The 27648-nt window shown below is 35.3% G+C and overlaps 1 protein-coding gene and 1 long non-coding RNA gene across 10 annotated transcripts in view; one reads left to right on the top strand and one right to left on the bottom strand.

The window, feature by feature from the left end:
- Positions 1–27648, bottom strand: part of PIK3CB (phosphatidylinositol-4,5-bisphosphate 3-kinase catalytic subunit beta) — a 175603-nt gene that overhangs the window by 36505 nt on the left and 111450 nt on the right. For all 9 annotated transcript variants that reach the window (XM_042954650.1, XM_042954656.1, XM_042954657.1 and 6 more), the window contains 8 exons: positions 26741–26992; positions 24857–24953; positions 21823–21953; positions 18134–18184; positions 11402–11590; positions 6407–6528; positions 2735–2878; positions 1425–1524 (listed from right to left, as the gene is read on the bottom strand). In XM_042954650.1, the coding sequence (XP_042810584.1) occupies positions 1425–1524; positions 2735–2878; positions 6407–6528; positions 11402–11590; positions 18134–18184; positions 21823–21953; positions 24857–24953; positions 26741–26992 (1086 nt within the window). The remainder of the gene's footprint in view (positions 1–1424; positions 1525–2734; positions 2879–6406; positions 6529–11401; positions 11591–18133; positions 18185–21822; positions 21954–24856; positions 24954–26740; positions 26993–27648) is intronic.
- LOC122229486 lies at positions 13582–16527 on the top strand. The gene is made up of 2 exons (XR_006207002.1): positions 13582–14509; positions 16414–16527. It is a non-coding gene; the product is annotated as an uncharacterized LOC122229486 (long non-coding RNA).

Below are 27648 nucleotides of genomic sequence, written 5' to 3'. Positions count from 1 at the left end.
TAAATAAAAAACGTTGAAAAAAAAATTAAAAAAAAAAAAAAAAAAGAATGAAAACCTGGGCCCTCGAATTGAGTGTAAACAAATCTTGCCATTTAAACATTCTTTAAAAAAAAAAAAAAAGACCTTTACTACTTGCAATTACTACCTATATAAATCAGGATTATCTCCAAAAGAAATAAATGATGTTGAGACAACAACTTTCAATGGCCCCCGATTTTGAAATTCTGTATTCAGTAAAATAGCTTCATGGTTCTGTTTAATGGCTTATATTTTATTTTAGCTTCAAAATACATTTATACTCATAAAATGACACTATTTTATATACTGGATTTATGTTTAAGTTCTGATTTTAAAAAGAGAGTTGTGGTGCCACGAAGGTTTGAAAACTCCCAGTATAACAGTTTTCTAGCTGGACAGCCCTAATTTTAAAAACTCTTTCTGTCACTTAATAGTTGGGTTTTTAGGCAAGCTAGTTAATCTCCTGGAGCCTCTGTTTTCTCCCTTGTCTAATCCAGACAGTATTAGCAACTACTGTGGCACATAATAAGGACAGTAAAATAACATGCTTATAACATTTAATATGGTTCCTGGCACATAAGCATTTAATATCTGACTGATTAATCTCACTAATATCTCATCATCAGCAATGATGAGAAAATGAAGTCCTGGAAAGAAGATAAGGGACTGCAGGCCTGTATATATATTTTGAAAAAGCAGCTTGAGGATTCTGAATTCTAGATGTTATAACAACTATGAATTTAAGTGTCAAAATATCTCAAATTAAAACAAATGGCAGAATATATGAATCATAAATACTATACTAACTGGAAACAGTAACTCAGGGATATGAAAAAACAGGGTCTAAAAATTTCATGACCTTTGTCACCATCACCATCAAACCCATTGTTAAGCATGTCTACATGGGTATTTCCCATTAAAACTTAAGGCATATTATTAATATAGATACTAGGAAGAATCCTTCATTTTTGAGGGAGCATTCAATTAATGTTCGGCTAAATTTAACACTTCATTTCTTGACTTAAATTTTTATTTAAAAATGTATTAATGGGATGCCTGGGTGGCTCAGTCGGTTAAGCGTGAACTTCAGCTCAGGTCATGATCTCGGGGTTCGTGAGTTCAAGCCTCACATGGGGCTCTGTGCTGACAGCTCAGAGCCTGGAGCCTGCTTCAGATTCTGTGTCTCCCTCCCTCTCTGCCCCTCCCCCACTTGCACTCTGTCTCTCTCTCTCAAAAATAAATAAACATTAAAAAAAATTTTTTAATGTATTAATTAGGTTCAGTTACTGAAACTTCCATGGAATAATGGGAGAAATAGCATATGATACAATTTATCAAATACCATGTGGCAAACTGAACATGAAAATAAAAAAAAAATTAAAAAAACAAAAACAAAAACCAGATACCTGCTTAGAAAGCACTTTCATATGCCCTACACTTCCCCGGCAGTATGCTTCAAGGATGACACCAAACTGTACTGAGACAGCAGGAATATGCACTTCTGACCTACAAATAAGTTAATAATATTAAGATAATTTGCTTATAAAACACTTCAGATCACCAAATAAAAATACTGACTTCATATTATGAAATAAATGTATGATGCCAATCAAAACACAGAAGAATACATCATCTTGTCCACAAATATTAGTGGGATGGGCAACTTCCCAATTCTTTAAACACCACAGATCAAAAACATGTGTGATTATATAATTAATTTTTTATTCCAAAAATCCAAAATTTTCACATCTCACCTTGTTTGCTTTCTGTAGTTGAAACAGAACGTTGCCAATTAAGACAATAAAGTGAAACGCAAAGATCTGATTCACATCACACAAGTGACTAATCCCTCAATTAGCTTCAATTTTTTCTCACTTAAAGAATGGTGTACCCATTTGAAAAAGGAAGGAACAACATATTCTGTTACTCCCTGAAGGGCTTAAAAATAGGAAGGTTGAACTGGATGAAAAAGATGACAAGTTAAAAATAAAAAAGGAAAAACCTCTATGAGTAATAAAGGAAATCAAGATTCAGAAATGTAGCTTCCAAAATCATTATCAAAATAATATAGAGCTCATTTTCCTTAAAAAGTTTAGCTAAAATGGGGGAAAGTCCTATTTTTATGACAGTCATTAGTTTCAGTATTCTCAAGTCCAGATGAAAAAAACAAAAATGTCTGAGGACAGAGTCAGAAATCAGGAACCAACAATTTTCCTAGGAAAAAAGGACTTCATTTATCCTTTCTGATTTTACTCCTATATCAACTTGGCGAAATAAGGTTCACATATTTCTAAAATTGACCTAATAAAGAAGCTGAAAATAATGCTGCTCTTGTTATAGGAAAACTTTAAAATCTTTATCTATTGGTAGCAATGATATTACTACCCAAAGCCTTTCCGAAGGAGTAAGTGTGGTTTTAGCCCAAGAATATTAACAAAGTAAGTGCACTTTACTAGAAAATAGCAATACATTAATTTTTAGTTTCAGTTAAAAATCAAGGAAGCTTGGTGGGACACTTATCTGAATTACTTTGCCAAATCCTGAAAATTAAGAGTTGGGTATCAAGAAATAGAAGACACCAAGAAGAGTATGAATGTTATAAATGGCTCAGAAACAAGTAAACCAGCCAACTATTACAGTAAATGTCCCGTATTATGCTGATTTATATTTACAAAAGCACCAGGTAGACTCAAATCTAAAAATATAAAAGACTTACCTAAGGTGCCAAAATAGAAACTGCCCTATCCTGCGGTTAGCAAGTGCTCTTTCTAATAGGAATCTAGAGAGGGCACAATCAAGAAAAGGCTCGTATTTCAAAACTTGCACCAGTTGTAAAAGATATTGAGAGAGTTCTTCATCACTAAAAGAAACAAAAGACAAAATAAGTCACTCAACAACCAATGCCAGAAAGAGATCCCATCCCATCAAACTATCAAACACTAACTTACTGAAACGCAATGGTTCTTTTGGGTCAGGCTTGTTATGTATGCTTACATTCACTGTCCCACTATTAAAATAACACAAGAGGGATGGCCTGAGTGGCTAAGTCAGTTAAGCATTCAACATCAGCTCAGAGTTACAATAAAATCGGGTACTTTAATACTGATTTCTGATCATGCAGGAAAAGTTATATACTCAGTCAACACATTTGTTTGTTTGTTTGTTTCTAAGTTTATTTTGAGAGAGACAGTGCAAGTGGCGTAGGGGCAGAGAGAGATGGAGAGAGAGAATCCCAAGTAGGCTCTACACTGTTAGCACAGAGCCTGACACGGGGATTGCACTCACAAACTAAGATCATGACCTGAGCCAAGACCAAGAAAGAGTTGGAGGCTTAACTGACTGAGCCACCCAGGTATCCCAGGCAACCAGTTTTTTTAAATAAAAAAATTCCATCAGTACTTTTTAGTAATTTATTTTCCTTTCTAATCATTAGGGTTAATTCCTTTTCCCAGATTATCAGTGTGTTAAAATATTAACTTTAAATAATTTAAAGGATAAGGAAATGAGTGTAACTGAGAATTGATTCACTGAATTAATAGAACATAATATTGTAATTAAATGAGCTGAATTAATTAAGGTTAAGAAGTTCTCTATTTTGTGTCCATTTCTAAATCATACACTTATAAACACACTCTTATCAGAGGCAATTCCAGTGGTCAGGTAAGATGAATTCCAAGTCCTCTACTTACTAACTATAGTCTTGGGCAATAAATGGTTAGGATAGTAGTCTAATGCAGATCTGGGACTGAAACCCAGTGCACTATATTTAAAAAAACCTCATTAGCCAAAAATTTATCATAGGAAAATGCATCAGAAATACCAATATAGAACATGGAGATCACAGCAATCTCTTCCTGTATATCAGTTTATTTAAGAGAAACACCTGGGGGGCTCCTGGAGGGCTCAGTTGGTTTAGCATCCAACTTTGGCTCAGGTCATGATCTCATGGTTTGTGAGTTCCAAGCCCCACATTGGGCTCTGTGCTGACAGCTCAGAGCCTGGAGCCTCCTTCGGATTCTGTGTCTCCCTCTCTTTCTGCCCCTCCCCAACTCACACTCTCTCTCTCTCTCAAAAATAAGTAAACATAAAAAAAGAAAAGAGAAGAAGAGAAAAGAAAAGAAAAGAAAAGAAAAGAAAAGAAAAGAAAAGAAAAGAAAAGAAAAGAAAAGACAAGGAAACACCTGGCTCAGTATAAAGGGAGCCAGGTAGCCCCTTTCCCTCAGATCTCCAATGCAAACTTAGGAAGATGAGACTAAAGCCCAACTTGCAGCCTCAGTTTTTAAAACTATTCACCAATCTTAAGTTTATTGTAAAATCTGTGCCTTTTATAAAACCTACAAAAGGGAGGTGCCTGGATGACTCAGTCAGTTGAATGTCAGACTCTTGATTTCAGCTCAGGTCACAATCCCAGGATCATGGGATCAAGCCTTGCATCAGGCTCCACGCTGAGTATGGAGCCTGCTTAAGAGTCTCTCTTTCTCCCTCTGTGCCCCCACCCCCTTAGTCACCTATTGCCCGTGTGTGGGCACTCTCTCTCAAAAAACAAAAACAGGGGCACCTGGGTGGCTCAGTCGGTTAAGCGGCCGACTTCAGCTCAGGTCATGATCTCGCGGTCCATGGGTTCGAGCCCCACGTCAGGCTCTGTGCTGACAGCTCAGAGCCTGGAGCCTGTTTCAGATTCTGTGTCTCCCTCTCTCTGACCTTTCCCCATTCATGCTCTGTCTCTCTCTGTCTCAAAAATAAATAAACATTAAAAAAAAACAAAAAACCAACCAACCTATAAATGGTGTAAAAGATAGAAAGGAAGTACGGAAATTGGGAAGGCTTCCTCTTTCCTTATACTTCTAACTTCACTCCCTTAAAATAACAACTATTGAAAAGTTTGTGTAATTTCTTTTGGATATTATGTGGCTTGAAACATATATGACTTTTAAAAAGAAGAAAAAGTGTAAAAGTATCCACAATTTTCTCAGAACTTCTATTTTTTCAAATAGCCATACAGTATAAACCTCATTTTTGAAATGAGAAATGGATAAACTTGAAAATGCCCATTGTCTGAGATGGTCTCAATAATGACATTTCTTCAAATAAATCTAATAGATTTTCATACATGTACTAGCCAAACGGGACTGTACAAACATGTTCACTGAAGCACTGGGGAACAAGGAAGTCTGGGGAAAACAAAATGCTTCAATAGGGAAATGCGGCAAATAAGATATATCCCTATGATAGAATATTACACAGTAGTGAAAGAAAAAGACTGTATTTATATGTAATGGTAAAGAATGACCTCAAAAACCCAACAATGAATTTTTTAAAATCAAGATTTAAAATAATACATATGGCAAAACATATTGGTATAATTTTGTAATGTACAATATTATTCTACATATTTTTATAGATATAAAAATGCAGCATCAACAGAAAAATGTGGTATAAAAGGATACAGACCAAATTCATAATCATGGTTGTCTTTGGGAAGTGAAAGTAATCAGGACTAGGTAACAAAACTATGAGGATTTCACCTTTAGCTGTAATGTTATTTGCTTAAAAGTATAAAATTTTTAAAAAAGCCAAAATATTAACACTTCTTAATTCTGAGTGGTGGACAGAAAAGAGTTAACATAGCAGCAGGCCTGACTGCTATCCTTTTAGAAAGGCTGTTAACTACACCGGCCTTTTGGCTGGCATCTGGAAACATAGCTTTTAGAAGGCTTCCCACCACCTAACAGATAAGAATGGCTTTGTGTGTGTACACTGTTCTTACCCAACGGTTGATGCCCCAACACCCATTTTCCTTCTAGGAGTCTAGGATTTTGCTTTTGTGTTTGGCAGAGGGTGTTTATGTGACCAGCCCCCAATAAAAACCTTGGCCACCAAGTCTCTAACAAGCCCCCCTGGTAGACAATATTTCAGACACGTTGTCACAACTCACTGCTGGGAAGAATTAAGTATATTCACTGAGACTCCACTGATAAAGAACTCTTAGAAGCTTCTGATGGTTTCCTCCAGACTTTGCTCCATGAATCTTTTTCCTTTGCCAATTCTACATTGCCTCCTTTCGTCTCATAAATCAGAGCCAAAAGTATGAGTATGCGCTGTGTCCTGTAAGTCCTAATGAATTGTGGAAACCAAGGGTGATCTTGGGGACCTTCTGACCCAGTATGTTTTTGGGTTTTCTTTTATAATATAGGCTAAACATGAAAGACAAAGGAGTCTTTGAGAGAGAGGGAGGTAGAGAAGGGAATAGGGAAGAACAGATGAAAAATATGCTTTAAACTGAGTAATTCCTAGCTCTTTCCTTTCTTATGAGACATTCAACATACATCACCTTCACTATCTACACCCAAGTTATTCCTTTCCTCAAAGAAAGCCACCTGTAGTATACCTCATCTGTCGCAGGCAGCCCACAGCATATTCTCGCACGTACTGATCTGGATAGTTGAAATCTAGAAGCTCCAAGGCCTCCCGGGGGGGCAGTTTAGGCCAAATCTGAAGTAGGGCTTGAAGCTGTTGAAAAATTGAAACTGGTTCAGAAATTATAGGGGGGGAAAATAATCTATTTTTCCTTGGCACACAGGAGCAGAGATGGGTCAAAAGAAAGAAAAAGCATACTTACAATTACAAAGGACTCAAAAATCCACTGCTGTTTACATAAATTAATAATGTCTTTACTGAAATACTCTATAGATAAGCAAGTAATAGAATGATACATTGAATATGCGATTCTACAATCATTAGCCATTAAATAATTTTGTAATTTTGTAAAGGAAAGAGAGAGAAAGAAATGATCAAGGAATAAAGGTAGGAGAGTCTGGATGGCTCAGTCAGTTAAGCATCAGACTCTTGATTTAAAGTTAGGTTATGATCTCACAGTTGGTGAGAGTGAATCCTGCTTCGGGACCTGTGCTGATAGTGTGGAGCCTAATTGAGATCTTCTTTCTCCTCCCTCTCTGCCCCTCCCCTGCTCATTTGCATGCACAGGCAAGTACACACTCTTGTACTCTCTCTCTCTCAAAAATAAACATTTAAACATTTAAATCTAAAAGCGGGGGAGGCGAAGTGAGAGAGAGAGACACAGAATCTAAAGCAGGCTCCAGGCTCTGAGCTGTCAGCACAGAGCCCAATGCAGGGCTTGAACTCACGAACCATGAGTTCATGACCTGAGCCGAAGTCGGAGGCTTAACTGACTGAGCCACCCAGGCGCCCCTAAGTAAACATTTTTTTAAAAAACTGATAATTATGATTCGTGGTCCTTCAAAGCTCACCCCTGTTGGACAAAAATCTTATTACTTAATATTTGATAGATTTCAATGGGTTTTCTTGAGTTTCCAAAGAATACACACAAAATGTATGCAAGATTAGAGCTACAAAAACATGGCAAACAGATGGAAATGACCAGAGGACCTCTCTCACTTGACTGCTCAATCTCAGTCATATTGCAAGAGGGAGCCAGTGAGTATCTGCCAGCTAGCCGCCTTGTCATTTGTCATTTGACCTTGTGCATGAAACTTGGACTTTTGAGAACTAAACATAGTTTTTAGTGTATTATTATTATTTTTTTGATTTAACTTTATATTTTATTTTTTAAAATTTACATCCCAATTAGTTAGTATACAGTGAAGCAGTGATTTCAGTAGATTCCTTAATGCCCCTTACCCACTTAGCCCATCCCCCCTCCCACAACCCCTCCAGCAACCCTCAGTTTGTTCTTCATATTTATGAGTCTCTTTTGTTTTGTCCCCCTCCCTGTTTTCATATTATTTTTGTTTCCCCTCCCTTATGTTCATCTGTTTTGTCTCTTAAACTCCTCATATGAGTGAAGTCATATGATTTTTGTCTTTCTCTAATTTCACTTAGCATAATACCCTCCAGTTCCATGCACATAGTTGCAAATGGCAAGATTTCATTCTTTTTGATTGCTGAGTAATACTCCATTGTATATATATACACCACATCTTCTTTATCCATTCATTCATCAATGGACATCTGGGCTCTTTCCGTACTTTGGCTAATGTTGATAGTGCTGCTATAAACATGGGGGTGCATGTGTCCCTTCGAAACAGCACACCTGTATCCCTTGGATAAATGCCTAGTAGTGCAATTGCTGAGTTGTAGGGTAGTTCTAATTAGTTTATTATTTTAATTCTACTAATTATTCAACCGCTCTCATTAACTATGTCAAGTGCCCAAAATAGGTCAATAATATTTGAATGAATACCTAGCCGCTAAGTTAAAAGGTATTTTCTCAGATCAAGCAAATTTAACCTCATTAAAGATACTTTTTAAATTAATTTTTCTGGGGTGCATGGGTGACTGAGTCCGTTGAGCATCCAACTCTTGATTTCAGCTCAGGTCATTATCTCACAGTTCCTGAGATAGAGCCCTGTGATGGGCTCTGCGCTGACAGCACAGAGACTGCTTGAGATTCTCTCTCTTCCTCTCTCTGTCCTACCGCCTCTCAAAATAAATAAACTTTAAAAAAATTAACTTAATTTTTCTATTATTTTACATTTACAGAAAAAAATAACACTTTTGAATTATGGGGACAGGGCTATTAGAGAAAAAATGTCTAAAAATGCTCCTAACAAGTGTAATAATGAAAAAAGGTTTGACACATACTGGTTTAAAGATATGAAACACCTACCTCAGACCACTTTTTATCACTGATGAGACCACCCTCCCCACTTTGCCCAAAGTTCTAATAGACCAACAGTCCTCATTATGGAAAGAGGAGTCAAGAGGGACCATTTCCTGAGGGTCTGAAACAGTAGTTAAAAAAAACTAGCATCCCCAGTTAACACATGGACTACAACACTACACACAAAAACAATACAGGGCAGATAACATTCTGTAATACTAGATGGTTAAACTACGCTGGGAATTAAAAAGAGCACTACTATTGGAAAGAAGTTACCTTTGGTAAGATTACTTACAATTATTAAAGAATTAATTATATAAATGTAAACTGAAAAAATTTGCAAAACTCACTACTTTAGTTTGAGGAAAGCTATGAGAGTGAATAGGGAAAATCTGACTCAGACATATAAATAATGAAAGCAGTACCAATTAACTACCAGCCTTTTGCAAAGACTATCGAAACCCCTTCCACAATATGTCAACAGAATATTTTCCTGTGGATTAATGGAAGGCTACTCTTTTTTAAATCTTGGGGCAGTGGAGAAGCTGCTCTTCTACAGAATTTTCACCCACAGCTTTTGCCTTTAGTATTTATTGGAATACAAACTTTGCACCAGGCTCTGGCTCTCTACTTCTTAAGACAGTCAATTTATTAAAAATTCAGTTTATATATTTTTTGCACTCATTCACTGTAACTGGCAATGGGACAAAGTTGTGAAAGCAAGCATGTTACTTTTTTTTTTTTTTTTAACTTTTTTAACGTTTATTTATTATTGAGAGACGGAGAGAGACAAAGCATGAGCATGGGAGGGACAGAGAGATGGGGAAACACAGAATCCGAAGCAGGTTCCAGGCTCTGAGCTGAAAGCACAGAGCCCGACGTGGGGCTCAAACTCACAAACCGCGAGATCATGACCTGAGCCGAAGTCGGACACTGAGCCACCCAGGAGCCCCGAGCACATTACTATTTATTCCATCAACTTTTTTTCCCAAAACTACTAAAAAAGAGGATTAGGATTGGCTTTCTTCTATTGAAATGGAGGACATTAGGTTATATCTGAAAACAATGCTTTAGATCACCTCATGGAAATGAGACAAGTATGCTAAATTCCCGAAAGTAAAAAAAATTTCTGTCCCCAGGGTTCAAATAAAGAAATATTATGCATAAACTGGCTCATTCCATTTTCTGACAGTTGACCTAAGAAACCTCTCTCTCAGATATCCTTAAGAGTACAGCCAAAAATTTCTTCTATTTTAATGCTATACAAAATAATAATATGATGGATTTCTTGGATAAGCAGTTAGAACTGAACACTAATGGATACATTAGAAGCAGGCAAATGTGTCAAATAAAAAATGCTTATATCTTATGTTCCACCGTTACAGGGGTTTCATAGAAAACTAACCTTGAATGTAAATAAGTAAGTAGTCAGAAGATAACTATGTCAAAACAATCAAAACCTATCTAAATGACAAAAATAGTTCCTTTTCAGAGTAAACAATGTTCATATGGTCTAACTGTATAAACAGTTTAAATGAGGTACATTATAATACGATTAGGTAACATGATTCAAAAAATTGTTAAATACTAGAAATAAACTCAAGAGAAGTCCTTTCTAAACTCTAAACTTAGAGAAGTAAAATAATAAAATAAATTTTAAATATATATGATTAAAATAAATATGCATTTCTTGAAAATCTTTAAGTCATTTTATGGGGCACCTGGGTAGCTCAGTCTGTTAGGCATCGACATCAGCTCAGGTCATGATTCTCACAGCTCATGAGTTTGAGCCCCACATCAGGCTCTGACCTGACACCTCAGCCTGCTCAGATTCTGTGTCCCTCTCTCACTCTGCCCCTCCCCCACTCATTCTCGCTCTCTTGCTCTCTCTCTCAAGAACAAACGTTAAAAAAAATTTTTTTAAGTCATTATAGATTTTACACCTGAAACGAATATAACGCTAATATAACTAGAATTAAATTAAAAAAAATTTTTTAAGCTGCTATAGATTTACTAAGACCAGAAAACTTTTAAAAAGATCAGTTGAATTCAAACAAGTAAGGTAAACAAATTTGGTTATTTTAAACATACCAAATGTATTCATTCTGATTAAAAAACCATTTCAAGGATCTTTCTATAGAGCACTGATAACCACTGCATTTAATAAATGACAGTGCTTTTTCCAGCGTTCTGAAAATTAAATCAAGAAACTAAAATTTGTTTGGCTCTTTGGAACAATTTTTTTCCTTTCTTTATTCTGCCTCAAGGCAAACATTCATCAATACTGCCCAAAAGTGATCTAAAAGGTTTATGCTCTAAAACATCAGCTTCTAGAAAGAGGTAATTTTCAACAATACATGTTCATTTTAGAACAGTCACTGCAAAAATTAAAGTCATTTTAATATTAAAACATTGGAGCTCATTGAATGAAACCGTTAGATATAATCCAGAACCTACTTACTACGTGCAGGTAGTAATTACAATGATTACACCAAAAGCAATGTTTTAATTGTTCTTAGTGAAAGATATAGAAAACCTACCTAAAATCTGGAATTTTAAAATCTTAAACTTTCTAGTCTATCATTTAGAGTATATGTAAAGGTTTAAAACATGAAAATTTCTCCTATGGAAAATTATCCAATCTATGGAGATATACCTATGTTAGAAAGGACAATGTACATGAAATCAACAAAGTAATATATATTCCCAAAAAGAATTATAAAAATTATCTTTTACTCTTACCTGAGCAACATCTTCAAGTTTATTCCACTTGATCGACAGCAGTAATTTTGGCAGTGACTGTGGGAAATTCTCTCTGCAATCTTGTCGCAAAGTCCAAATAAGATCCATTTCGTTCTCACACAGTTGAGACAAGGGATCCCTGTCCAAGATTTCTTTCAGTACAGCAAGAAACTTTTTTCCACCTCGACTCTAAGAAAGTAAAATACTCATTCATCACATAATTTAATTCTGTGAACAGCACTGGCAAACACTTAGCAAATTTATATACAAGAAATTTATAAACAATTTATGAGCTTTAACATGTAAGATACTAAAAATCGAATTCCTTAAAAAGATTACTAAGGATGGATGCCCTTTTTATATGTTTTATTGATAGAATATTAAATCTGTAAGCTAAGGATGAAGGAAAGAATTATTTTTAAACAGTTCTTACAAAGGGGGGGAAATACGGATTCTTTAAAAGTCCATGTGCAAACACTAGGTGGCAGAATTGCAATTTGGATTAAAAAGTCATTTATTATTTGAACTGAATTTCCTATCTTTCCATTTTAATTTTTAATTTCTATAAACAAATAAAACAACAAAGACAAACCAAACATATGAAGTTTTTAAAAAAGTGTAAGTGTCTTGTTAGCTCAGAGGCATAAAAACCACTGGATTAAGCAATAAATCTTGGATAAAACTAAACATGAAACAAATACAGTTATCCCATTTTCTTTCCCAATCCTTGTAAGAATAAACTAAAATAATGAAGATGGCCCGTGCTATTTTTTGGATCTAGACTCTGAATTATAGTAACATGAAAAAAAAAAGAGACTCATTTCCCATACTTAAAGAAAAACTTTATCATTTAGGCCAAAATACATTAAAAAAAAAAACAAAAAACCTTTCCAGAATAGGAATTTTTAACTGATATTTCATATAAGCATTAAACTAGTTATATTATTTTCTAAAGTAATGAGATTAAAAATAATACATGCACATGTACAAAAGAATGGGGATTATAATTATCTACACAGACAGAACTATGTAAAAAATCTGAAAGAATCAACAAAAATATTACCGGAACATAATTAAAGCAAGATTGTAGAACACAGGTTAGTATACAAAAGTAAATTACTTTCCTATATATCAGCAACCTAAGTGCTATTTGAAATTAAAAACCTAATACCACTTACGTTAGCACCCAAAAAATATGAAAACTTAGGTATAAAACTAACAAAATATGTACAAAATCTATATGAGGAAAACTACTGAACTCTGGTGAAAGAAATCAAAGAACTAAATAAACAGAAAGATATTCCATGTTCATGAACAGTAAGATTCAGTACTGTCAGAATGTCAGCTCTTCCCAACGTAATCAACAGATTTAATGCAAACCCAATCAAAATTCTGTAGATGTCAATAAAGCGATTCTAAAGTTATATGGAGAGACAAAAGACCCAGAACAGCCAACACAATAATGAAGAAGCAATAAAGTTGAAGGATTGACACTACCCAACTTAGTAAAAATAAATGTGAAACACAAAACTATAAAACTACTAGCAGATAATATAAGAGAAAACCTAGATGACCTGGGGTTTGGCAATGGTTTTTTACATACAATACCAAAGGCATGATCCATCAATTAAAGAACCATTAATCTGGATTTCAGTAAATTTAAAATTATCTCCTCTGTGAAAGACACTGTCAAGGGAATGAAGAGAGAAGCTACAGACTGGGAGAAAATACCTGCAAAAAGACTTACCTGATAAAGGACCATTACCCAATTACACAAACAGCTCTTAAAAACTCAACAATTAGAAAATAAACCATCAGACTAAAATATAAGTCCTGAACAGACAGCTCACCAAACAAGGTACAGACGTAACAAGAGCATATAAAACGATGCTTAACATCATATGTCATCAGGGAAAGACAAATTAAACAAATATGAGATAAGACTACACACCTATTAGAATGGCCAAAATCCAGAACACTGACAACATCAAATGCTGTTGAGGATATGGAGCAACTCATATTCACTGCTGGTGGGAATGCAAAACACTGCCAACTGCTTAGAAAGACAGTGTGGCAGTGTCTTACAAAACTAAACATACTCTTACCATACAATCCAGTAATCATGCCCCTTCGTATTTACCAAAAGGAGTTGAAAATTTATGCCCACCAAAAACCCCGCACATGGATGTTTACAGCATCTTTATTCAAAATTGTCAAAATTTAGAAGCAACCAAGATGTCCTTCAGTGGGCGAATGGATAAACTGTAATACATACAGACAACGGAGTATTATTTAACACTAAAAGGAAAAGAGCTTTCATGCCACAAAAAGACATGAAGGACCCTTAAGTACATAGCACTAAGGGAAAGAAGCCAGTTTGAAAAGACTGCATACTCTATGATTCCAACTTATATAACATGTAGAAAAGACCAAACTATGGAGAGAATAAAAAGATCAGTGGTTGCCAGGGGTAGGGTGGGGAAATGAAGAGGCAGAGCACAGAGGATTCATGGGACAGTAAAAATATTCTGCATAATATGATAGTGATAAAAACATACCACACATTGTCCAAACTCACAAAATATACAACACCAAGAATGAAACCCAAGGTAAACAAACTATGGACTTTGGGTGATTATGATTTGTCAATATAGGTGCATTCTTGGCAACAAATATACCACTTTGGTGAGTGATGTCGCTAATGGGAAAGGGAGATGCATGTGAAGGGATAGGGGTATATGAGAAATCTCTGTACCTTCCTCCTGATTTTGTTGTGATCCTAAAACCATTCTTTAAAAAAATTATTTTACACACACACACAGAATGTACGATTACAATGGGTTTATATTCAGACCTTCAACCTAAAAATGGTATACTCTCTTTTACAGGCTTGACAGGGTTTCCCCGAAAAATTATCATGACAAGTCATCAGAATCTGAAAATCAAACTCCTACACTTACTTACACATCTCAAAATGAAACCTGCTGCTGCAAACAACACAGTATAAATTGTTCATGTCAGCGAAACGCAGACTGCTGTTAAATATTGCAAAAAGCTAGCAAACCTACTGTAATTTTGTGAATCAAAATTAGACTCTACAGACCTACTGTAAGTAAATATCCTGAAGACCTATGAGTAAACTAAGAGGGGAAAGCAAGGGGATTGGCTCTATAATTGTACTGTGATTGTTTACCGAGCTATGAAAAGCACAGCACTGAATAAAGCCAAGGTAAAAATAAACAACTACCAGAAATGTGGCAGGAAGCCCAAAGAAAACACAGAATCTTACATTCTTTTGCAAAACCCAAAATAATCAGTAATGAAAACTTACACTGTATAGGGTAAATGGTGATCTTATACACCTGTTCAAATGTTTGAACTAAACTAAGATAATGGTGGAAAGCAATTAACACTAACATTCATATTCTCTATTTTTCTTTACATGTGGATTTTTCAAAAACCATATACATATTATGATATAACAGTGATTACTGACTAGAATAAATCAAAGCAAATACACTTTGCTATAAGCACATCAAAAAAATGAGTGTGGCTTTCCCCCACTTCCCAATGGGGGGGATATGGGTATGAGGGGGCATGAAAGGAAGAAGCCATCGCTATAACATAAAGGTTCAAGGAGAAACAAGTGTTGATATAGAAGCCACAGGAAGTTGTCCAGAGATCTAGCTAACATAATTAATGAAGGTGGCTACACTAAACAACAGCTTTTTAATGTGCACGAAACATATTTATATTAGAAGGAAATGCTATTTAAGACTTTCACAGCTACAGAGGAGAAGTCAATGTCTGGCTTCAAAGCTTCAAAGGACAGGCAGACTCTCTTGTTAGGGCTCACACAGCCGGTGACTTTAAGTTGAAGCCAGTGCTAAATGACCATTCCAAAATCGGATGGCCCTTAAGAATTATGCTAAATCTACTCTGCCTGTGCTCTATAATAAATGGAACAACAAAGCCTGATGACAGCACATCTGTTTATAACATGGTTTACTGAATATGTTATGCTCACTGTTGAGACCTACTGGTCAGAAAAAAAGATTCTTTTCAAAACTTTAGTACTGACAATGCACCTGGTCATCTAAGGGTTCTGATGGAGATGTACAATTACACTGATGTTGTTTCATGCCAGCTAACACAATATCCACCCTGCAATCCATAGATTAAGGAGTAATTTCAACTTTCAAGCCTTATTATCTAGGAAATACATTTTGTGAGGTCAAAGTTGCCACAGTGATTCCTCTGATGGATGTGGACAAAGTAAATTGAAAACATTCTGGAAAGGATTCACCATTCTAGATGCCATTAAGAACATTCATCATTCATGAAAGAGGTCAAAATATCAACATTAACAAGGAGTTTGGAAGAAGTTGATTCCAACCATCATGGATGACTTTGAGTGTTTCAAGACTTCAGGGGAGGAAGTAACTGCAGATGTGATAAAAACAGCAAGAGAACCAGAAGTGAAGCCTGAATATGTGACAGACATGATGCAATCTCATGATACAACGTGAACAGATGAGGACTTGTTTCTTATGGATCAGCAAAGAAAGTGTTAGGTTTATTCATTTTTGGGGGGGGGGGGGCAGCGAGAGGGGGAGACACAGAATCCGAAGCAGGCTGGAGGCTATGAGCCGTGAGCACAGAGCCCGACGCGGGGCTCAGACTCACGACTGTGAGATCATGACCTGAGCCAAAGTCGGATGCTTAGCCAACCAAACCACCCAGGTGCCCCAAAGAAAGTGGTTTCTTGAGATAGAATCTACCACTGGTAAAGATGCTGTGAAGTCTGTTGCAATGACAGCAAAGGATTTAGAATATGACATAAACTTAGTTGATAAAGCAGCAACAGGGATTGAAAGGATGGACTCTAATTTTGAAACAAGTTCTACTGTGGGTAAAATGCTATTAAGCAGATTGCATGCTGCAGAGAAATCGTTCCTAAAAGGAAGAAGAGTCAATTAATGCAGCAAACTTCATTGTGGTCTTATTTTAAGAACTGCCACAGTTACCCCCACCTTCAGCAACTTCCACCCTGATCAGTCAGAAGTCATCAACATCAAGGCAAGAACTTCCACCACCAAACAGATTACAACTTGCTGAAAGCTCAGGTAATGATTAGCACTTTTTAACAAAAAGTGTTTTTAAATTAAGGTATGTACATTGTGTTTTAGGTGTAATGCTGTAGCACATGTAAGATTACAGTACAGTGTAAACATAACTTTTATATGCAGTAGGAAGCCAAAAAATTCATGACTCACTTTATTGTGATATTCCCTTTATTGCAGTGGTCTGGAACAGAACCCACAGTATCCCCAAGGTCTACCCATAATTGCATGGCAAGCTGATAAGCGTATACTTGCGCTTCTTTTGTGTCATTAAAAAGCAGTGCTCTCAAAGTATTTATGGTAGTAGATGACTTGTACTGCAGGACTATGGATATTTTTGAAAACTCTTAATGGCAAAGCAGAAGACACCCTGAGCCAGACATTTCTCCAACTAGCCAACATTAAATAGAGCTTTGATTCTGTGTAAATGAAAAAAACATACACTCTCTCCATTTTGTCTTCTGGCCTCTATATAATTAACCGTTCTATGGTAGAATGGCCTTATACTGAAGACACATAAAAACTGTAAACAGACAACATGGTAAGAGAACATTAGGTCAGACTCAGCAAAGTCTTAAATGATCTTAAGAGTAAAAAAATTAAACTAAAAAGTATAGGTGGTAGCAAAATTGCATATGGTGTAAACTAAACAAAGTAATCTACTTTGTAGTTTTTGGGTACAAACAATGGGTATGTGTGGCAGAAATTACTGTTTATTCCTCTGTATGCATTCTGCTCTTCATCCTTTATTAACTAGAATCTTTTTCTGGCCAAGCACATGACTGCCCAGCCTACGACTACATTTCCCAGCCTCACTTGTGGTTAGGTATGGCCATGTGAGGAAGTCCTGATTAATGAGATGTGAGCAGCAATGAGGCATATAAATGATATCCTCAAAAAGAATGGGTACGGCCTCTACTCTTGCTTTCCCTATTCCTTGCTGGCTGCACCATAATACACAAGAAACTGAAGCACCAGTATTAAACTTGAGACAGAAAGTACACACTAACATGATAGAGCACCAAGATGGAAGAAACTGGCTCCCCAGCACTGTAAATCCTGGCCTGATTATATATGCTGTTACATGAGATAAATAAAATTACAGTCTCTTCATTCAACTGAATACTATTCAAAAAGACAGTATTGTCAATCTATGAGGTGGCATAACATCCCTTAAAGACTAGCTGCTGGGGGTGCTTGGCTGGTTCAGTCAGTAGTGCATGCAACTCTTGATCTCACACTGGTGAGTTCAAGCCCTATGTTGAGCATGGAGCCTATATATATATATATATATATATATATATATATACACACACACACACACACATATATACATATAGTATATACATATAGTATATACATATAGTATATACAATACAATAAAAAAGACGAGCTGCTAAACCTGTGCTTATATCAGAAAAGGGTTTACCACTGAACACAGACCACCTACAAACAGCTGCCATTCAACAAAAAACATAGTATGTACATACTCACATACATTCTCAGGCTATTCTTCCATAAGAGTATGGTCATCTATAAGCTCATTACCATAAATGAGATGAAAGTAACTAATAAGGAGAAAGGGTCCTTTTAAAACCTTGATACTTACTGATACATTAGCACTGTCACTGCTTGCAATCTCAGCTGCCTTCTCGATTATCTGTTAAAAAAAAACTTTTAAAATTAAATTTTGGCTCTTGTATTTGGAAAATTTTAATTGTAAATGATTATAATTGTACTTAGACTAAAAGAAACAACATATGGTCTGGCATTTCTATGCTTTATAATGTAAACATGAATTTTAAATGCAAAATGGTATTATACAGTGATTCCCAATCTTCGAACTTTTTTTTAAATCTTTTTAGAAAATATTTTTATTTATTTTTGAGAGACAGAATGCGAGCAGGGAGGGGTAGAGACAGAGGGGGACAGAGGATCAAAAGCAGGCTGCACACTGACAGCGGCAAGCCCAATATGGGGCTGGAACTCACCAACCATTAGATCATGACCTGAGCCTAAGGTGGACACTCAACTGACTGAGCCACCCAGGCGCCCCCCCCCATCCCAATCTTTAAACTCTTGACAACTGGGTATCAAGGGTATTATTATAAGGGACTGTGACTCCTAGGGTGCACTAGCATTGTCTCTAGACAAAATAAGCAATGGCTTGCATATGCATATGAAAGAATTTTAAATACAGGTAAATATTTTCTGCTTAAGAAAATGCAAAGGTATACAAGAGTTACTAAATAACTAGTAAGTTTTTGTCACTGTTTTTCTGAATTAACATAACAAAAGTAGAGTATCAAGAGACAGCCGTTTGAATTCATTAAGTTCTAAATGGGCTCTGATTCTTTTTTTTAAGTTTATTTATTTTGAGAGAGAGAGAGAGAGAATGAGGTAGGGGCAGAGAGAAAGAGGTAAAATGCCAAGCAGGCTCTGCATTGTCAGCACAGAGCTCAAACCCATGAACTGTGAGATCATGACCTGAGCCAAAATCAAGAGTCTGATGGTTAACCAACTGAGCCACCCAGGTGCCCTTTAAAGAGACTCTGATTCTTGAAAAGACGGGAAAAATCAGTGGTTAAAGAATCTGAAGATTTATATCCTGATACTGAGTTATATAATCCTAAATGAATAATTTAACTGTATCCTCAAATGTAAAGTGCAGTGATAACTCTTATCCTATTTCATAGGGTTGTTATAAAAACAAAATGAGATTACAGTCATTAATCAATAACCATAAAATTGACTTGAAAAGCAAAAGGTACACAAGTGATCACAACAAAAACTATTAAATAAAAAGAACACAGGGAACTTTCACCTTTTCTATCTGTATTAACTGATATTTTAAATGATCGCATATAAATTGTACAATTAAAAAAACCCAATAATTATAAATATATTTATACATATTTAAAGAAAAACCCTCTATCTCAAATTCATCTTCAAAGACAGACTAAGAGATTACAAAAGCAAAAAGTTTAGTGACGTAAGCAATATTTTTTTGTTTTTTAAAAGTTGGACCTCTCTTGAAATAGCAGGTGAAAACTATTTAAATTTGCAGAGGATGTTCTATTTGTAAAAATGCTTCAAAATGCACCACATTTTATATATATACAATGGAGTATTACTCGGCAATCAAAAAGAATGTAATCTTGCCCTTTGCAACTACGTGGATAGAACTAGAGAGTATTACGCTAAGTGAAATTAGTCAGAGAAAGACAAATATCATATGACTTCACTCATATGAGGACGTGAATAGACAAAACAGATGAACATAAGGGAAGGGAAGCACAAATAATATAAAAACAGGGAGGGGGACAAAACAGAAGAGACTCTTAAATATGGAGAACAAACAGAGGGTTACTGGAGGGATTGTGGGAGGGGGGGAAGGGCTAAATGGGTAAGGGCACTAAGGAATCTACTCCTGAAATCATTGTTGCACTATATGATAACTTGGATGTAAATTTAAAAAATTAATTACTTTAAAAAAAAATAATAAAATGCACCCCATTTTGGAGCACCTAGGTGGCTCAGTCAGTTCAGTATCTGGCTCTTAATTTTGGCTCAGGTGATGATCTCATGGTTTGTTGGACTGAGTCCTGCACCCAGCTGAGTGCTGAGAGCTCAGAGTCTGCTTGGGATTCTCTCCTCCTACTTTGCTTCTCCCCCCATTTCATCCAAAAGAAACTATAATTGTTGAACTCACACTATAACAACACAAAAACAGTTGTAGCTTATACTATTAAATGTAACACAAGTAGCTATGCCTTCTGGTTAAATTGCTATTCTAAGGAATAAAGCCAAGGCATGAATACAAAGAGGAGTCAAAATACCTTTTTCTACTCAATGAACACTAAGGTCTATGGTTCTTGACATATCTGAGATTTGAGATTTCTGCTGTAATAACCCTTATTATTACTAATCAAGAAAATACTTTAGAAGAATTTGAAATAAAAAGGCTTATTTTTTTTTTTTACATTTATTTATTTATTTTGAGAGAGAAACAGCATAAGCGGGTGAGGGGTAGAGAGAGATGGAGTGAGAGAATTGCAAGCCGGCTCTGCATTGACAGATGTGGGGCTTGAATGGACCATGAGATCATGACCTGAGCTGAAACCAACAGTCAGATGCTTAACCAACTGAGCTACCTCGGTGCCCCGAAAAGTTGCTTCTTATGTCGATAAAGTTCAATTAAAATGAGAGTAAAGAAGAAACATTAGGTAACAAGTTTAATTTACATACTACTTTAGAAATCTATTCTATACAGGTCTGGTAGTGCTGGATTTTAAAATACAATTGATTTGAATATTATTTAGTGTGATATCAAATGTATTTATTTATTTAAAATTTTTATTTCTTTTGAAAAACAGAGAGAGAGAGAACATGAGCAGGGGAGGGGGAGAGAGAGGGAGAGACAGAGAGGATCCCAAGCAGGCTCTTCACTGTCAGCACAGAGACCGATGTGAGGCTCTAACTATATAAACCGTGAGATCATGACCTGAGCCAAAATCATGAGTCGAATGCTTAGCTGACCGGTATATTATCAATTTTTAAGGGAAGTTTATTCTCACATAGATTAAGGAAATAAAATAAATTAGTTATTCTCTGAGAATTTGCTTCAAAATTTTCTCATAAAAATCAGCATCAATCACACGTGAAGCAATGATGCCAAGCCTGAAGATAAAACATATGACAACTTAGCTCTCTTAGAATATAAATTAGCAAAGCCCCGTTTTCAAATCCACGAGATACCCTCCAGATTGCCAAGATAAGCAGTTTGTATACTAAGGAAATGTGTTTAGAAATGGAAGTCCTTGGTATAGATTCTACATAAATAACAGTACCTTAGGAAGTCTTCCTAATAGTAATATTCAACATAAATTATCTGTTCTTTGAATACCAATTCTAACAACAGCAGTGAATATGTCTTTAATCCCTGAATATGCTGGGCAAGCTTTAAGGACGTTTCACATGCTCAGATTTACATATGAATGCATTTACAGCCGTTTTCAATTGAAAAGAACCTCAGAGAACCATTATAATTTCCTCATTTTATAAATGAGAAACCTGACTTCCAGAGATACTATGTTCCACCTGGTCAGTGATGAAGCCAAGACTAAATAAGAGTTAGCTGGCTCCATGCTCAGTGGTCTTTCCACTGAATCAAGCTGACAACATATGTGACGTTTGGAAAGAAAAAGTTTTCGTAAAGTTTCATTATAAACATGTAGAGCCAAGAACTAACAATTCAATGATTTTCATACATAGTGGCCTTTAAAATAATTAGCTTACCTTATCAAAGGGAGGATAATAATAAGGTTGTTTTTTATTCTCTGGGAATTTGATATGCAAAGCTGTTGCATTTTCTGTATATGGATTTGTCTGAACAGTTCCCATTGGATTCAACATTTCTTCAAGTTCATCTAAAATATGCAAATAATTTTGATTCTTAAAAAATGTTTTTGAAACTAAACTAAAATTCTTAATAGATTTCAACCATGAAAATTATTTTTAAAGTATGTTACCTAAGGAATTTGTCAGATAATTTTATCAGTAAGCCTCTAATTTTCTGTTAATACTTGACACAAGAGTTGAATACGTTTACATACATCTCTAAAATGAGAAAGTTTACAAAAATTAATACGTACCTCACATCTTCCTTCAAATTTGGTAAGAATTCTCAATCTTGAAAAAGAGTTAATTGGAATTGCTTCCCATCAAAATAACGTGACCAAAAAATTTTCCTAACTTCATCACATATAGGGATTTCTTATTTTCTGTGGTCACCACAGTACCCAAACTGTTATTTCTGAGGGTCATCAATGACATTCTTTTGAACAAACCTAATGCTATTTATGTTCCTAGATCATTCCATAACTGCTGATACAGTTAAACACCTCTCCAGTAGTCTCTGCAATACTCCATTCAAGTGGTACTGCTATAAACTGCTTCTTTCTTCAAGGCACTGCTCCCACACTCTAAAATGGTCCATTCACAGACTTGTGCATAGGCATCTTACATTTCAATGCTCTCATAAAACCCCGGAGTTCATATAACTTTCATTTCACAGATAAACTATTAAAAAGACATTAAACTCAAGATAAGAGAACAGAATTAGCAGTACATCCTCAAGTCTCCCGTCTGCAAACTAGTATGTCCTTCCTTACACTGATTTTTAGCAGTTGTTCTCTCCTAAGGAAACAAAAGATAAAAATCCATTGTGTCCAGGCCTAATATCCAGATATTATGCACACTTGAATTATTTACCAATGCTAGAAAATCTTCACAAAGTATTTGCAAGTTTCAGGTCCTGATCAATTCTTTGCTCATGTTTAATATTGTCAAATTTCATAGAAGGAAGCAATTCTCATCATTTATACACTTCTAAATCAGATTTCTCAGCAAATTAAAATCTTATACTTATGGTAGCATTATACTTCCTTGTCCCATAACATGCAATCTATCTAAAGTAAAATGTACCATTTTAGTATTCTTATCAGTCCCAAACATATAGAGGTAACCTTGCTTAAAAGGGGTTACAAAAAGGCACTCTAATACATTATAGAGAGTATGAATTGGTACAGTCTCTACTGGAGAGCAATTTGTGATTATTCATCAAAATTACAAATGTATTTACTTTTTTATTTTAAAATTCCAAGTTTTTATTTTTTTTAAAGTTTTTATTTTAATTCGAGTTAGTTAACATAGAGTGATTTATCAGTTTCAGGTGTACAATAACAAATGTATATATTCTTTAACACAATAAACCCATCTCTAGGAAATCTTACACAAATACCTACACATAAGCAAGGTTATTCATTGTAACACTTGCTTAAATTATCAAAAGATAAGTCTACTTTAAAAAGCATCAGAAGCACTCTAGATAGATACATAAGGTTAAAAGGTCAAGAGCAGAACACTGCACAGAAAATGCTACTTTCTTTCAGAATGGAAAAAAAATAGAATATTTCCTAGTGTATACATGAAGAAATCGGGAAAGATATAAAAGCAACCAGAAATGTGATTATATACCCTTTAGTGATGACCTAGGGACTCTAGATAATAGATTATTTGGGAAAAAAAAAAAAAAAAAAAAGACTATTTGTATTTCAGCCTCACTCCTACAGGGATAAAGCGACAATTCTAGAGTTGATACATGCAGAGAAAATGTGTTCATTTATTATTTTTCATGTTATATTTTGTTAGAGATGAAGTCAGGTTCATGGTATGCCAAGTTAATACTGTCCAAAATCATCAATTCTGCTAAAAATACGAGTCAAGTTGCTTGGTGATTCTGGAGAACATGTGTGAATCTAAATTAAGGTTTTGAAAGAAGTATAACTGCTGAAATGCATAACTTTTACTGTTATGACACTCACAGTTTCTCTTAAGAAATGCATAAATGCCTACTATTCTATATTTTGGGAATAACATGATTAATAAAAACTATTACAAGTATATGTAGGAAAGAGCAGAAATTAAAGAATATATATACACATAAAATATTAGAATATGAGGAGTTTTAAATACGTCTGTGAGGAACTGATTATCCAAAACCAGTTTCTCAGATGGCAACTACTAATAAATGAATATTTTCAAACGTCTGTCACCCACAAAATAATTTTAAAATGCACGTAAGTTCACAATTTTATTAACTGTATTAATGAGCTATGAAGGCAGGGGAAAAAAAGAAAACCACTATTACAATGCAAAGCTTACATTAAAAACTTCCAACATTCAAAAAAAAGCAATATGGAATAACGGAAAGAGTCAAGCAATCTTTTGTATAAACCCTGGTTTTGAGCCAATTATGTACGACTGACCAACTTAACATCTCTGAGGTTCACTTTTCTCATCTATAAAATGGAGATAAAACTATCTACCTTATTGGGGTGCTCTGCATAATATTTAAGAAATACAGACAAATTATAGCTCAAATTTCGGGTTAAAGCCAACTAAACACTTATTGTATTTTTACTATTCCTCCCATATTAGTGGATGTGCCTTCTATTAGTGCAGTAAATTTAGTACAACTAGGCGCAACAAAGGTTGTTATAAGACATTGTTTTTTAGGACAATTTCTCCAAAGCCTGCAAAAATAAAATGTTTAAAACAACAACATATTCATTAAGATAACAAATATATTCAGATATAAATCACTTTTTAAACATATTAAAACAATCTGTGGGAATCTGTTTTAGAAAGAATAATAAAGATATGAAATGAAGGTTTCTTTACTAAACTAAAAGAATAGTGAGTCATAAAGAAACAGTAACTAGTCCACATGCCAAAAGTTACTATTTAAGGATTAGGATATAAATCTTACCAGGAAATGAAGACCAGCTGTGCAATATTATGTCTCCAGATCTCAACTGTCCTTTAAAGTCAAAAACCATTGTATTTACCCATGCTACAGGATAATGCTGTTGAAAAAGATACCATTGCATAAATACGCTGAAAATGAACTTTAGCATGTAAATGTGTACATGCCCTTTGTTTCAAAAATTTAGTTCTAGAAATTGCTAGAGTTCCCGATGATTTCCAAAAAATCATCCAAAATAAAACAAGATATACATGGAAAAATGTTCAAGATCTTTACAGTGGTTCAAGAAAACTCTGAAAGCCAATTAATGTCTCATGATAAAATAACATATCCAAAAAACAGTATTTAATGTATGAACATTGCAAGTGATAAGGAATTTTTAATGATTCAAGAAAATATGCGTGATATATATGTTTTAAGAGCTTTAAGCCTAAGTAAATCTTACGTAGGAGAAGGCAATGTATTCTGGTATTGTAGAATTTATTAATATTTCTAAAAAGGAAGTGCCAAGCTCACAGACTTACACAGGTATCTAGACCAATTAACTTGGTCACAATTTATCAAAAATACTCATAAATAGTCAAAAGCTTTTAGTAAAATTCTGTATCAGTGGAAGAAAAAACACTGAGGAAATAACTCTTCTGTGACTTTTACATCCTAAAATTTATTTTTTTTAACTATATGGTAATAGCCACAAGAAAAGCCTTGCATTCTCACAGTAAAAAATAAAGGATACAAATACACATACATAAATATAGTAACCAGTTTTTTAAAACAAGTATACAATTCATGCCTCCATGCCTTCTAAACTTATAAGAAAATGAAAAAGAACTGACTAAAAGCAGGAAACGGAAGATGAGAATATCAGAACAGGTACACCATCCCCTTTCCACAACCTCAAAATCTAACAAACTCCAAAAACTAAAGGTTTGTCCATAACTCATTTGACAGTGCAGGGCACCTAAGTGGCTCAGTCGGTTGAGCATCCATCTGACTTCGGCTCAGGGCATGATCTCGAGGTTCATGAGTTCCAGCCCCACATCAAGCTTGCTGATGTCAGTGTGTAGCCTGCTTTGGATCCTCTGTCCCCTCTCGCTGCCCCTCCCCACTCACGCGCGCACGCAAGCGCTCTCTTTCTCTCAAAAATAAACCTTAAAAAAAAAAAAATTTCACTTGACAGTAAAACATGGTCAGAAATGGCATGAACTTAACTGATACTCTTCATTTGTCTCATTCAGTATGAATAGTCCCAGATTTCACTGTTGGATACTGATGTGTTTGATTACAGATTTGTGCTCCAGATCCCACAGGGTGTGTTGAGTGAAGTGTGTTGTGTAATCTTTCTAAAATTCAAAAAATTCTGAGTGTTCAAGTATATGTGGCACCTAGAATTTTAGTTAAGGGACTGTGGACATCTAATTTTTTAGATCTTTTCATTCATTTTTATCTGTATCTTTTTAAGTTTATTTATTTTGAAAGGGGGGGAATGAGTGAGGAAGGGGCAGAGAGAGGGGGACAGAGAATCTAAAGCAAGTTCTGTGCTGTGAGCACAGAGCCCGACGTGGGGCTCAAACTCACAAACTGTGAGATCATGACCTGAGCTGAAGTCGGACGCTTAAGTGACTGAGCCACCCAGGCACCCCACACCTCTCTCTTCTTAAAAGTATAATATTTATAATAGAACACTTACAGTAGGACATTTGCTAAAACAAATCTGCCAGAAGAGAAAATAAATAAACAGAATATAAAAATGGATATTTATTGTCTTTTTAAAATCACTTCTTATGGACCAAAGTTATATGATAAAATTTCACTTATATTACTCAATTATTTCAAAGAGTCTTAAAATCATTTCATTATAAAAATTTTTCAGTAGTGCATAATTACCACTTTCCCAGATTTCCGGATGGTCTGATATTTAGAGGGATTAATAGTTTTAGTCGATTTTTTCGTTTTCACTTTATCCAAAACTGCATAAATAGCAAAACATAATCGAGCCATTCGTGGCAGGTCACAAATATTTATATCAAATTCCAGTGGTTCATTCCAAATGTGATCATTTTTCCCTGATATCTCTGAGCTTACGATGGTTTTACACAGGAGTTCGGTACCATGAAAAAGGCCAGCCCTGACATGAACCTATAATGAAGGAGACAAAAACAAACACAGATTTATGAACACTGTACTAATGAACACCTCTATTTTGAAGAAAAATCGTATATTGGGAGAAGGAGCATACCAACTCTAGGAAAAACCTTTTGTCCACAGAACCATCAGGCTATAATTAATCAGTAGATACTTCACTAAACTGTTATTTTAACCTATTTTTCACTTAATCCAAGAGGTCTCAATGTATGTATAAACAGATCTACAGAAACCAAGACCATAAATATAAAAACTATTACTATCATATGCTCACTTCCACTGACTTCATTTATTCGGGATCTTGTCTTACTCTTCTGCAAAACTGGAAAGGAAGTGATGGATGGAATGTCTCCCAAGTCTCTTCCTACATTTAAAAAATTTTTATTTCAGAGGGAGAGAGAGAGTGGAGGTGAGGGGCAAAGGGAGAGGGGGGGGGGGGAGGGAGGGAAGGAGGGAGGGGGGGGGAGAGAGAGAGAGAGAGAGAGAGAGAGAGAGAGGGAGAGAGAGAGAGAGAGAGAGAGAGAGAGAGAGAGAGAGAGAGAGAATCTTAAGCAGGATTCAATCTTAAGCAGGCTCAGCATGGAGCCTGACATGGTGCTTGCTCCCACAACCCTGCAATCATGACCTGAGTGGAAATCAAGAGCCAGAGG

The sequence above is a fragment of the Panthera leo genome, chromosome C2 (assembly GCF_018350215.1).
Source record: "Panthera leo isolate Ple1 chromosome C2, P.leo_Ple1_pat1.1, whole genome shotgun sequence".
NCBI lineage: Eukaryota > Metazoa > Chordata > Mammalia > Carnivora > Felidae > Panthera > Panthera leo.
The sequence above is the reverse complement of the archived record's forward strand: the minus strand, read 5'-3'. Positions and strand labels throughout refer to the sequence as shown.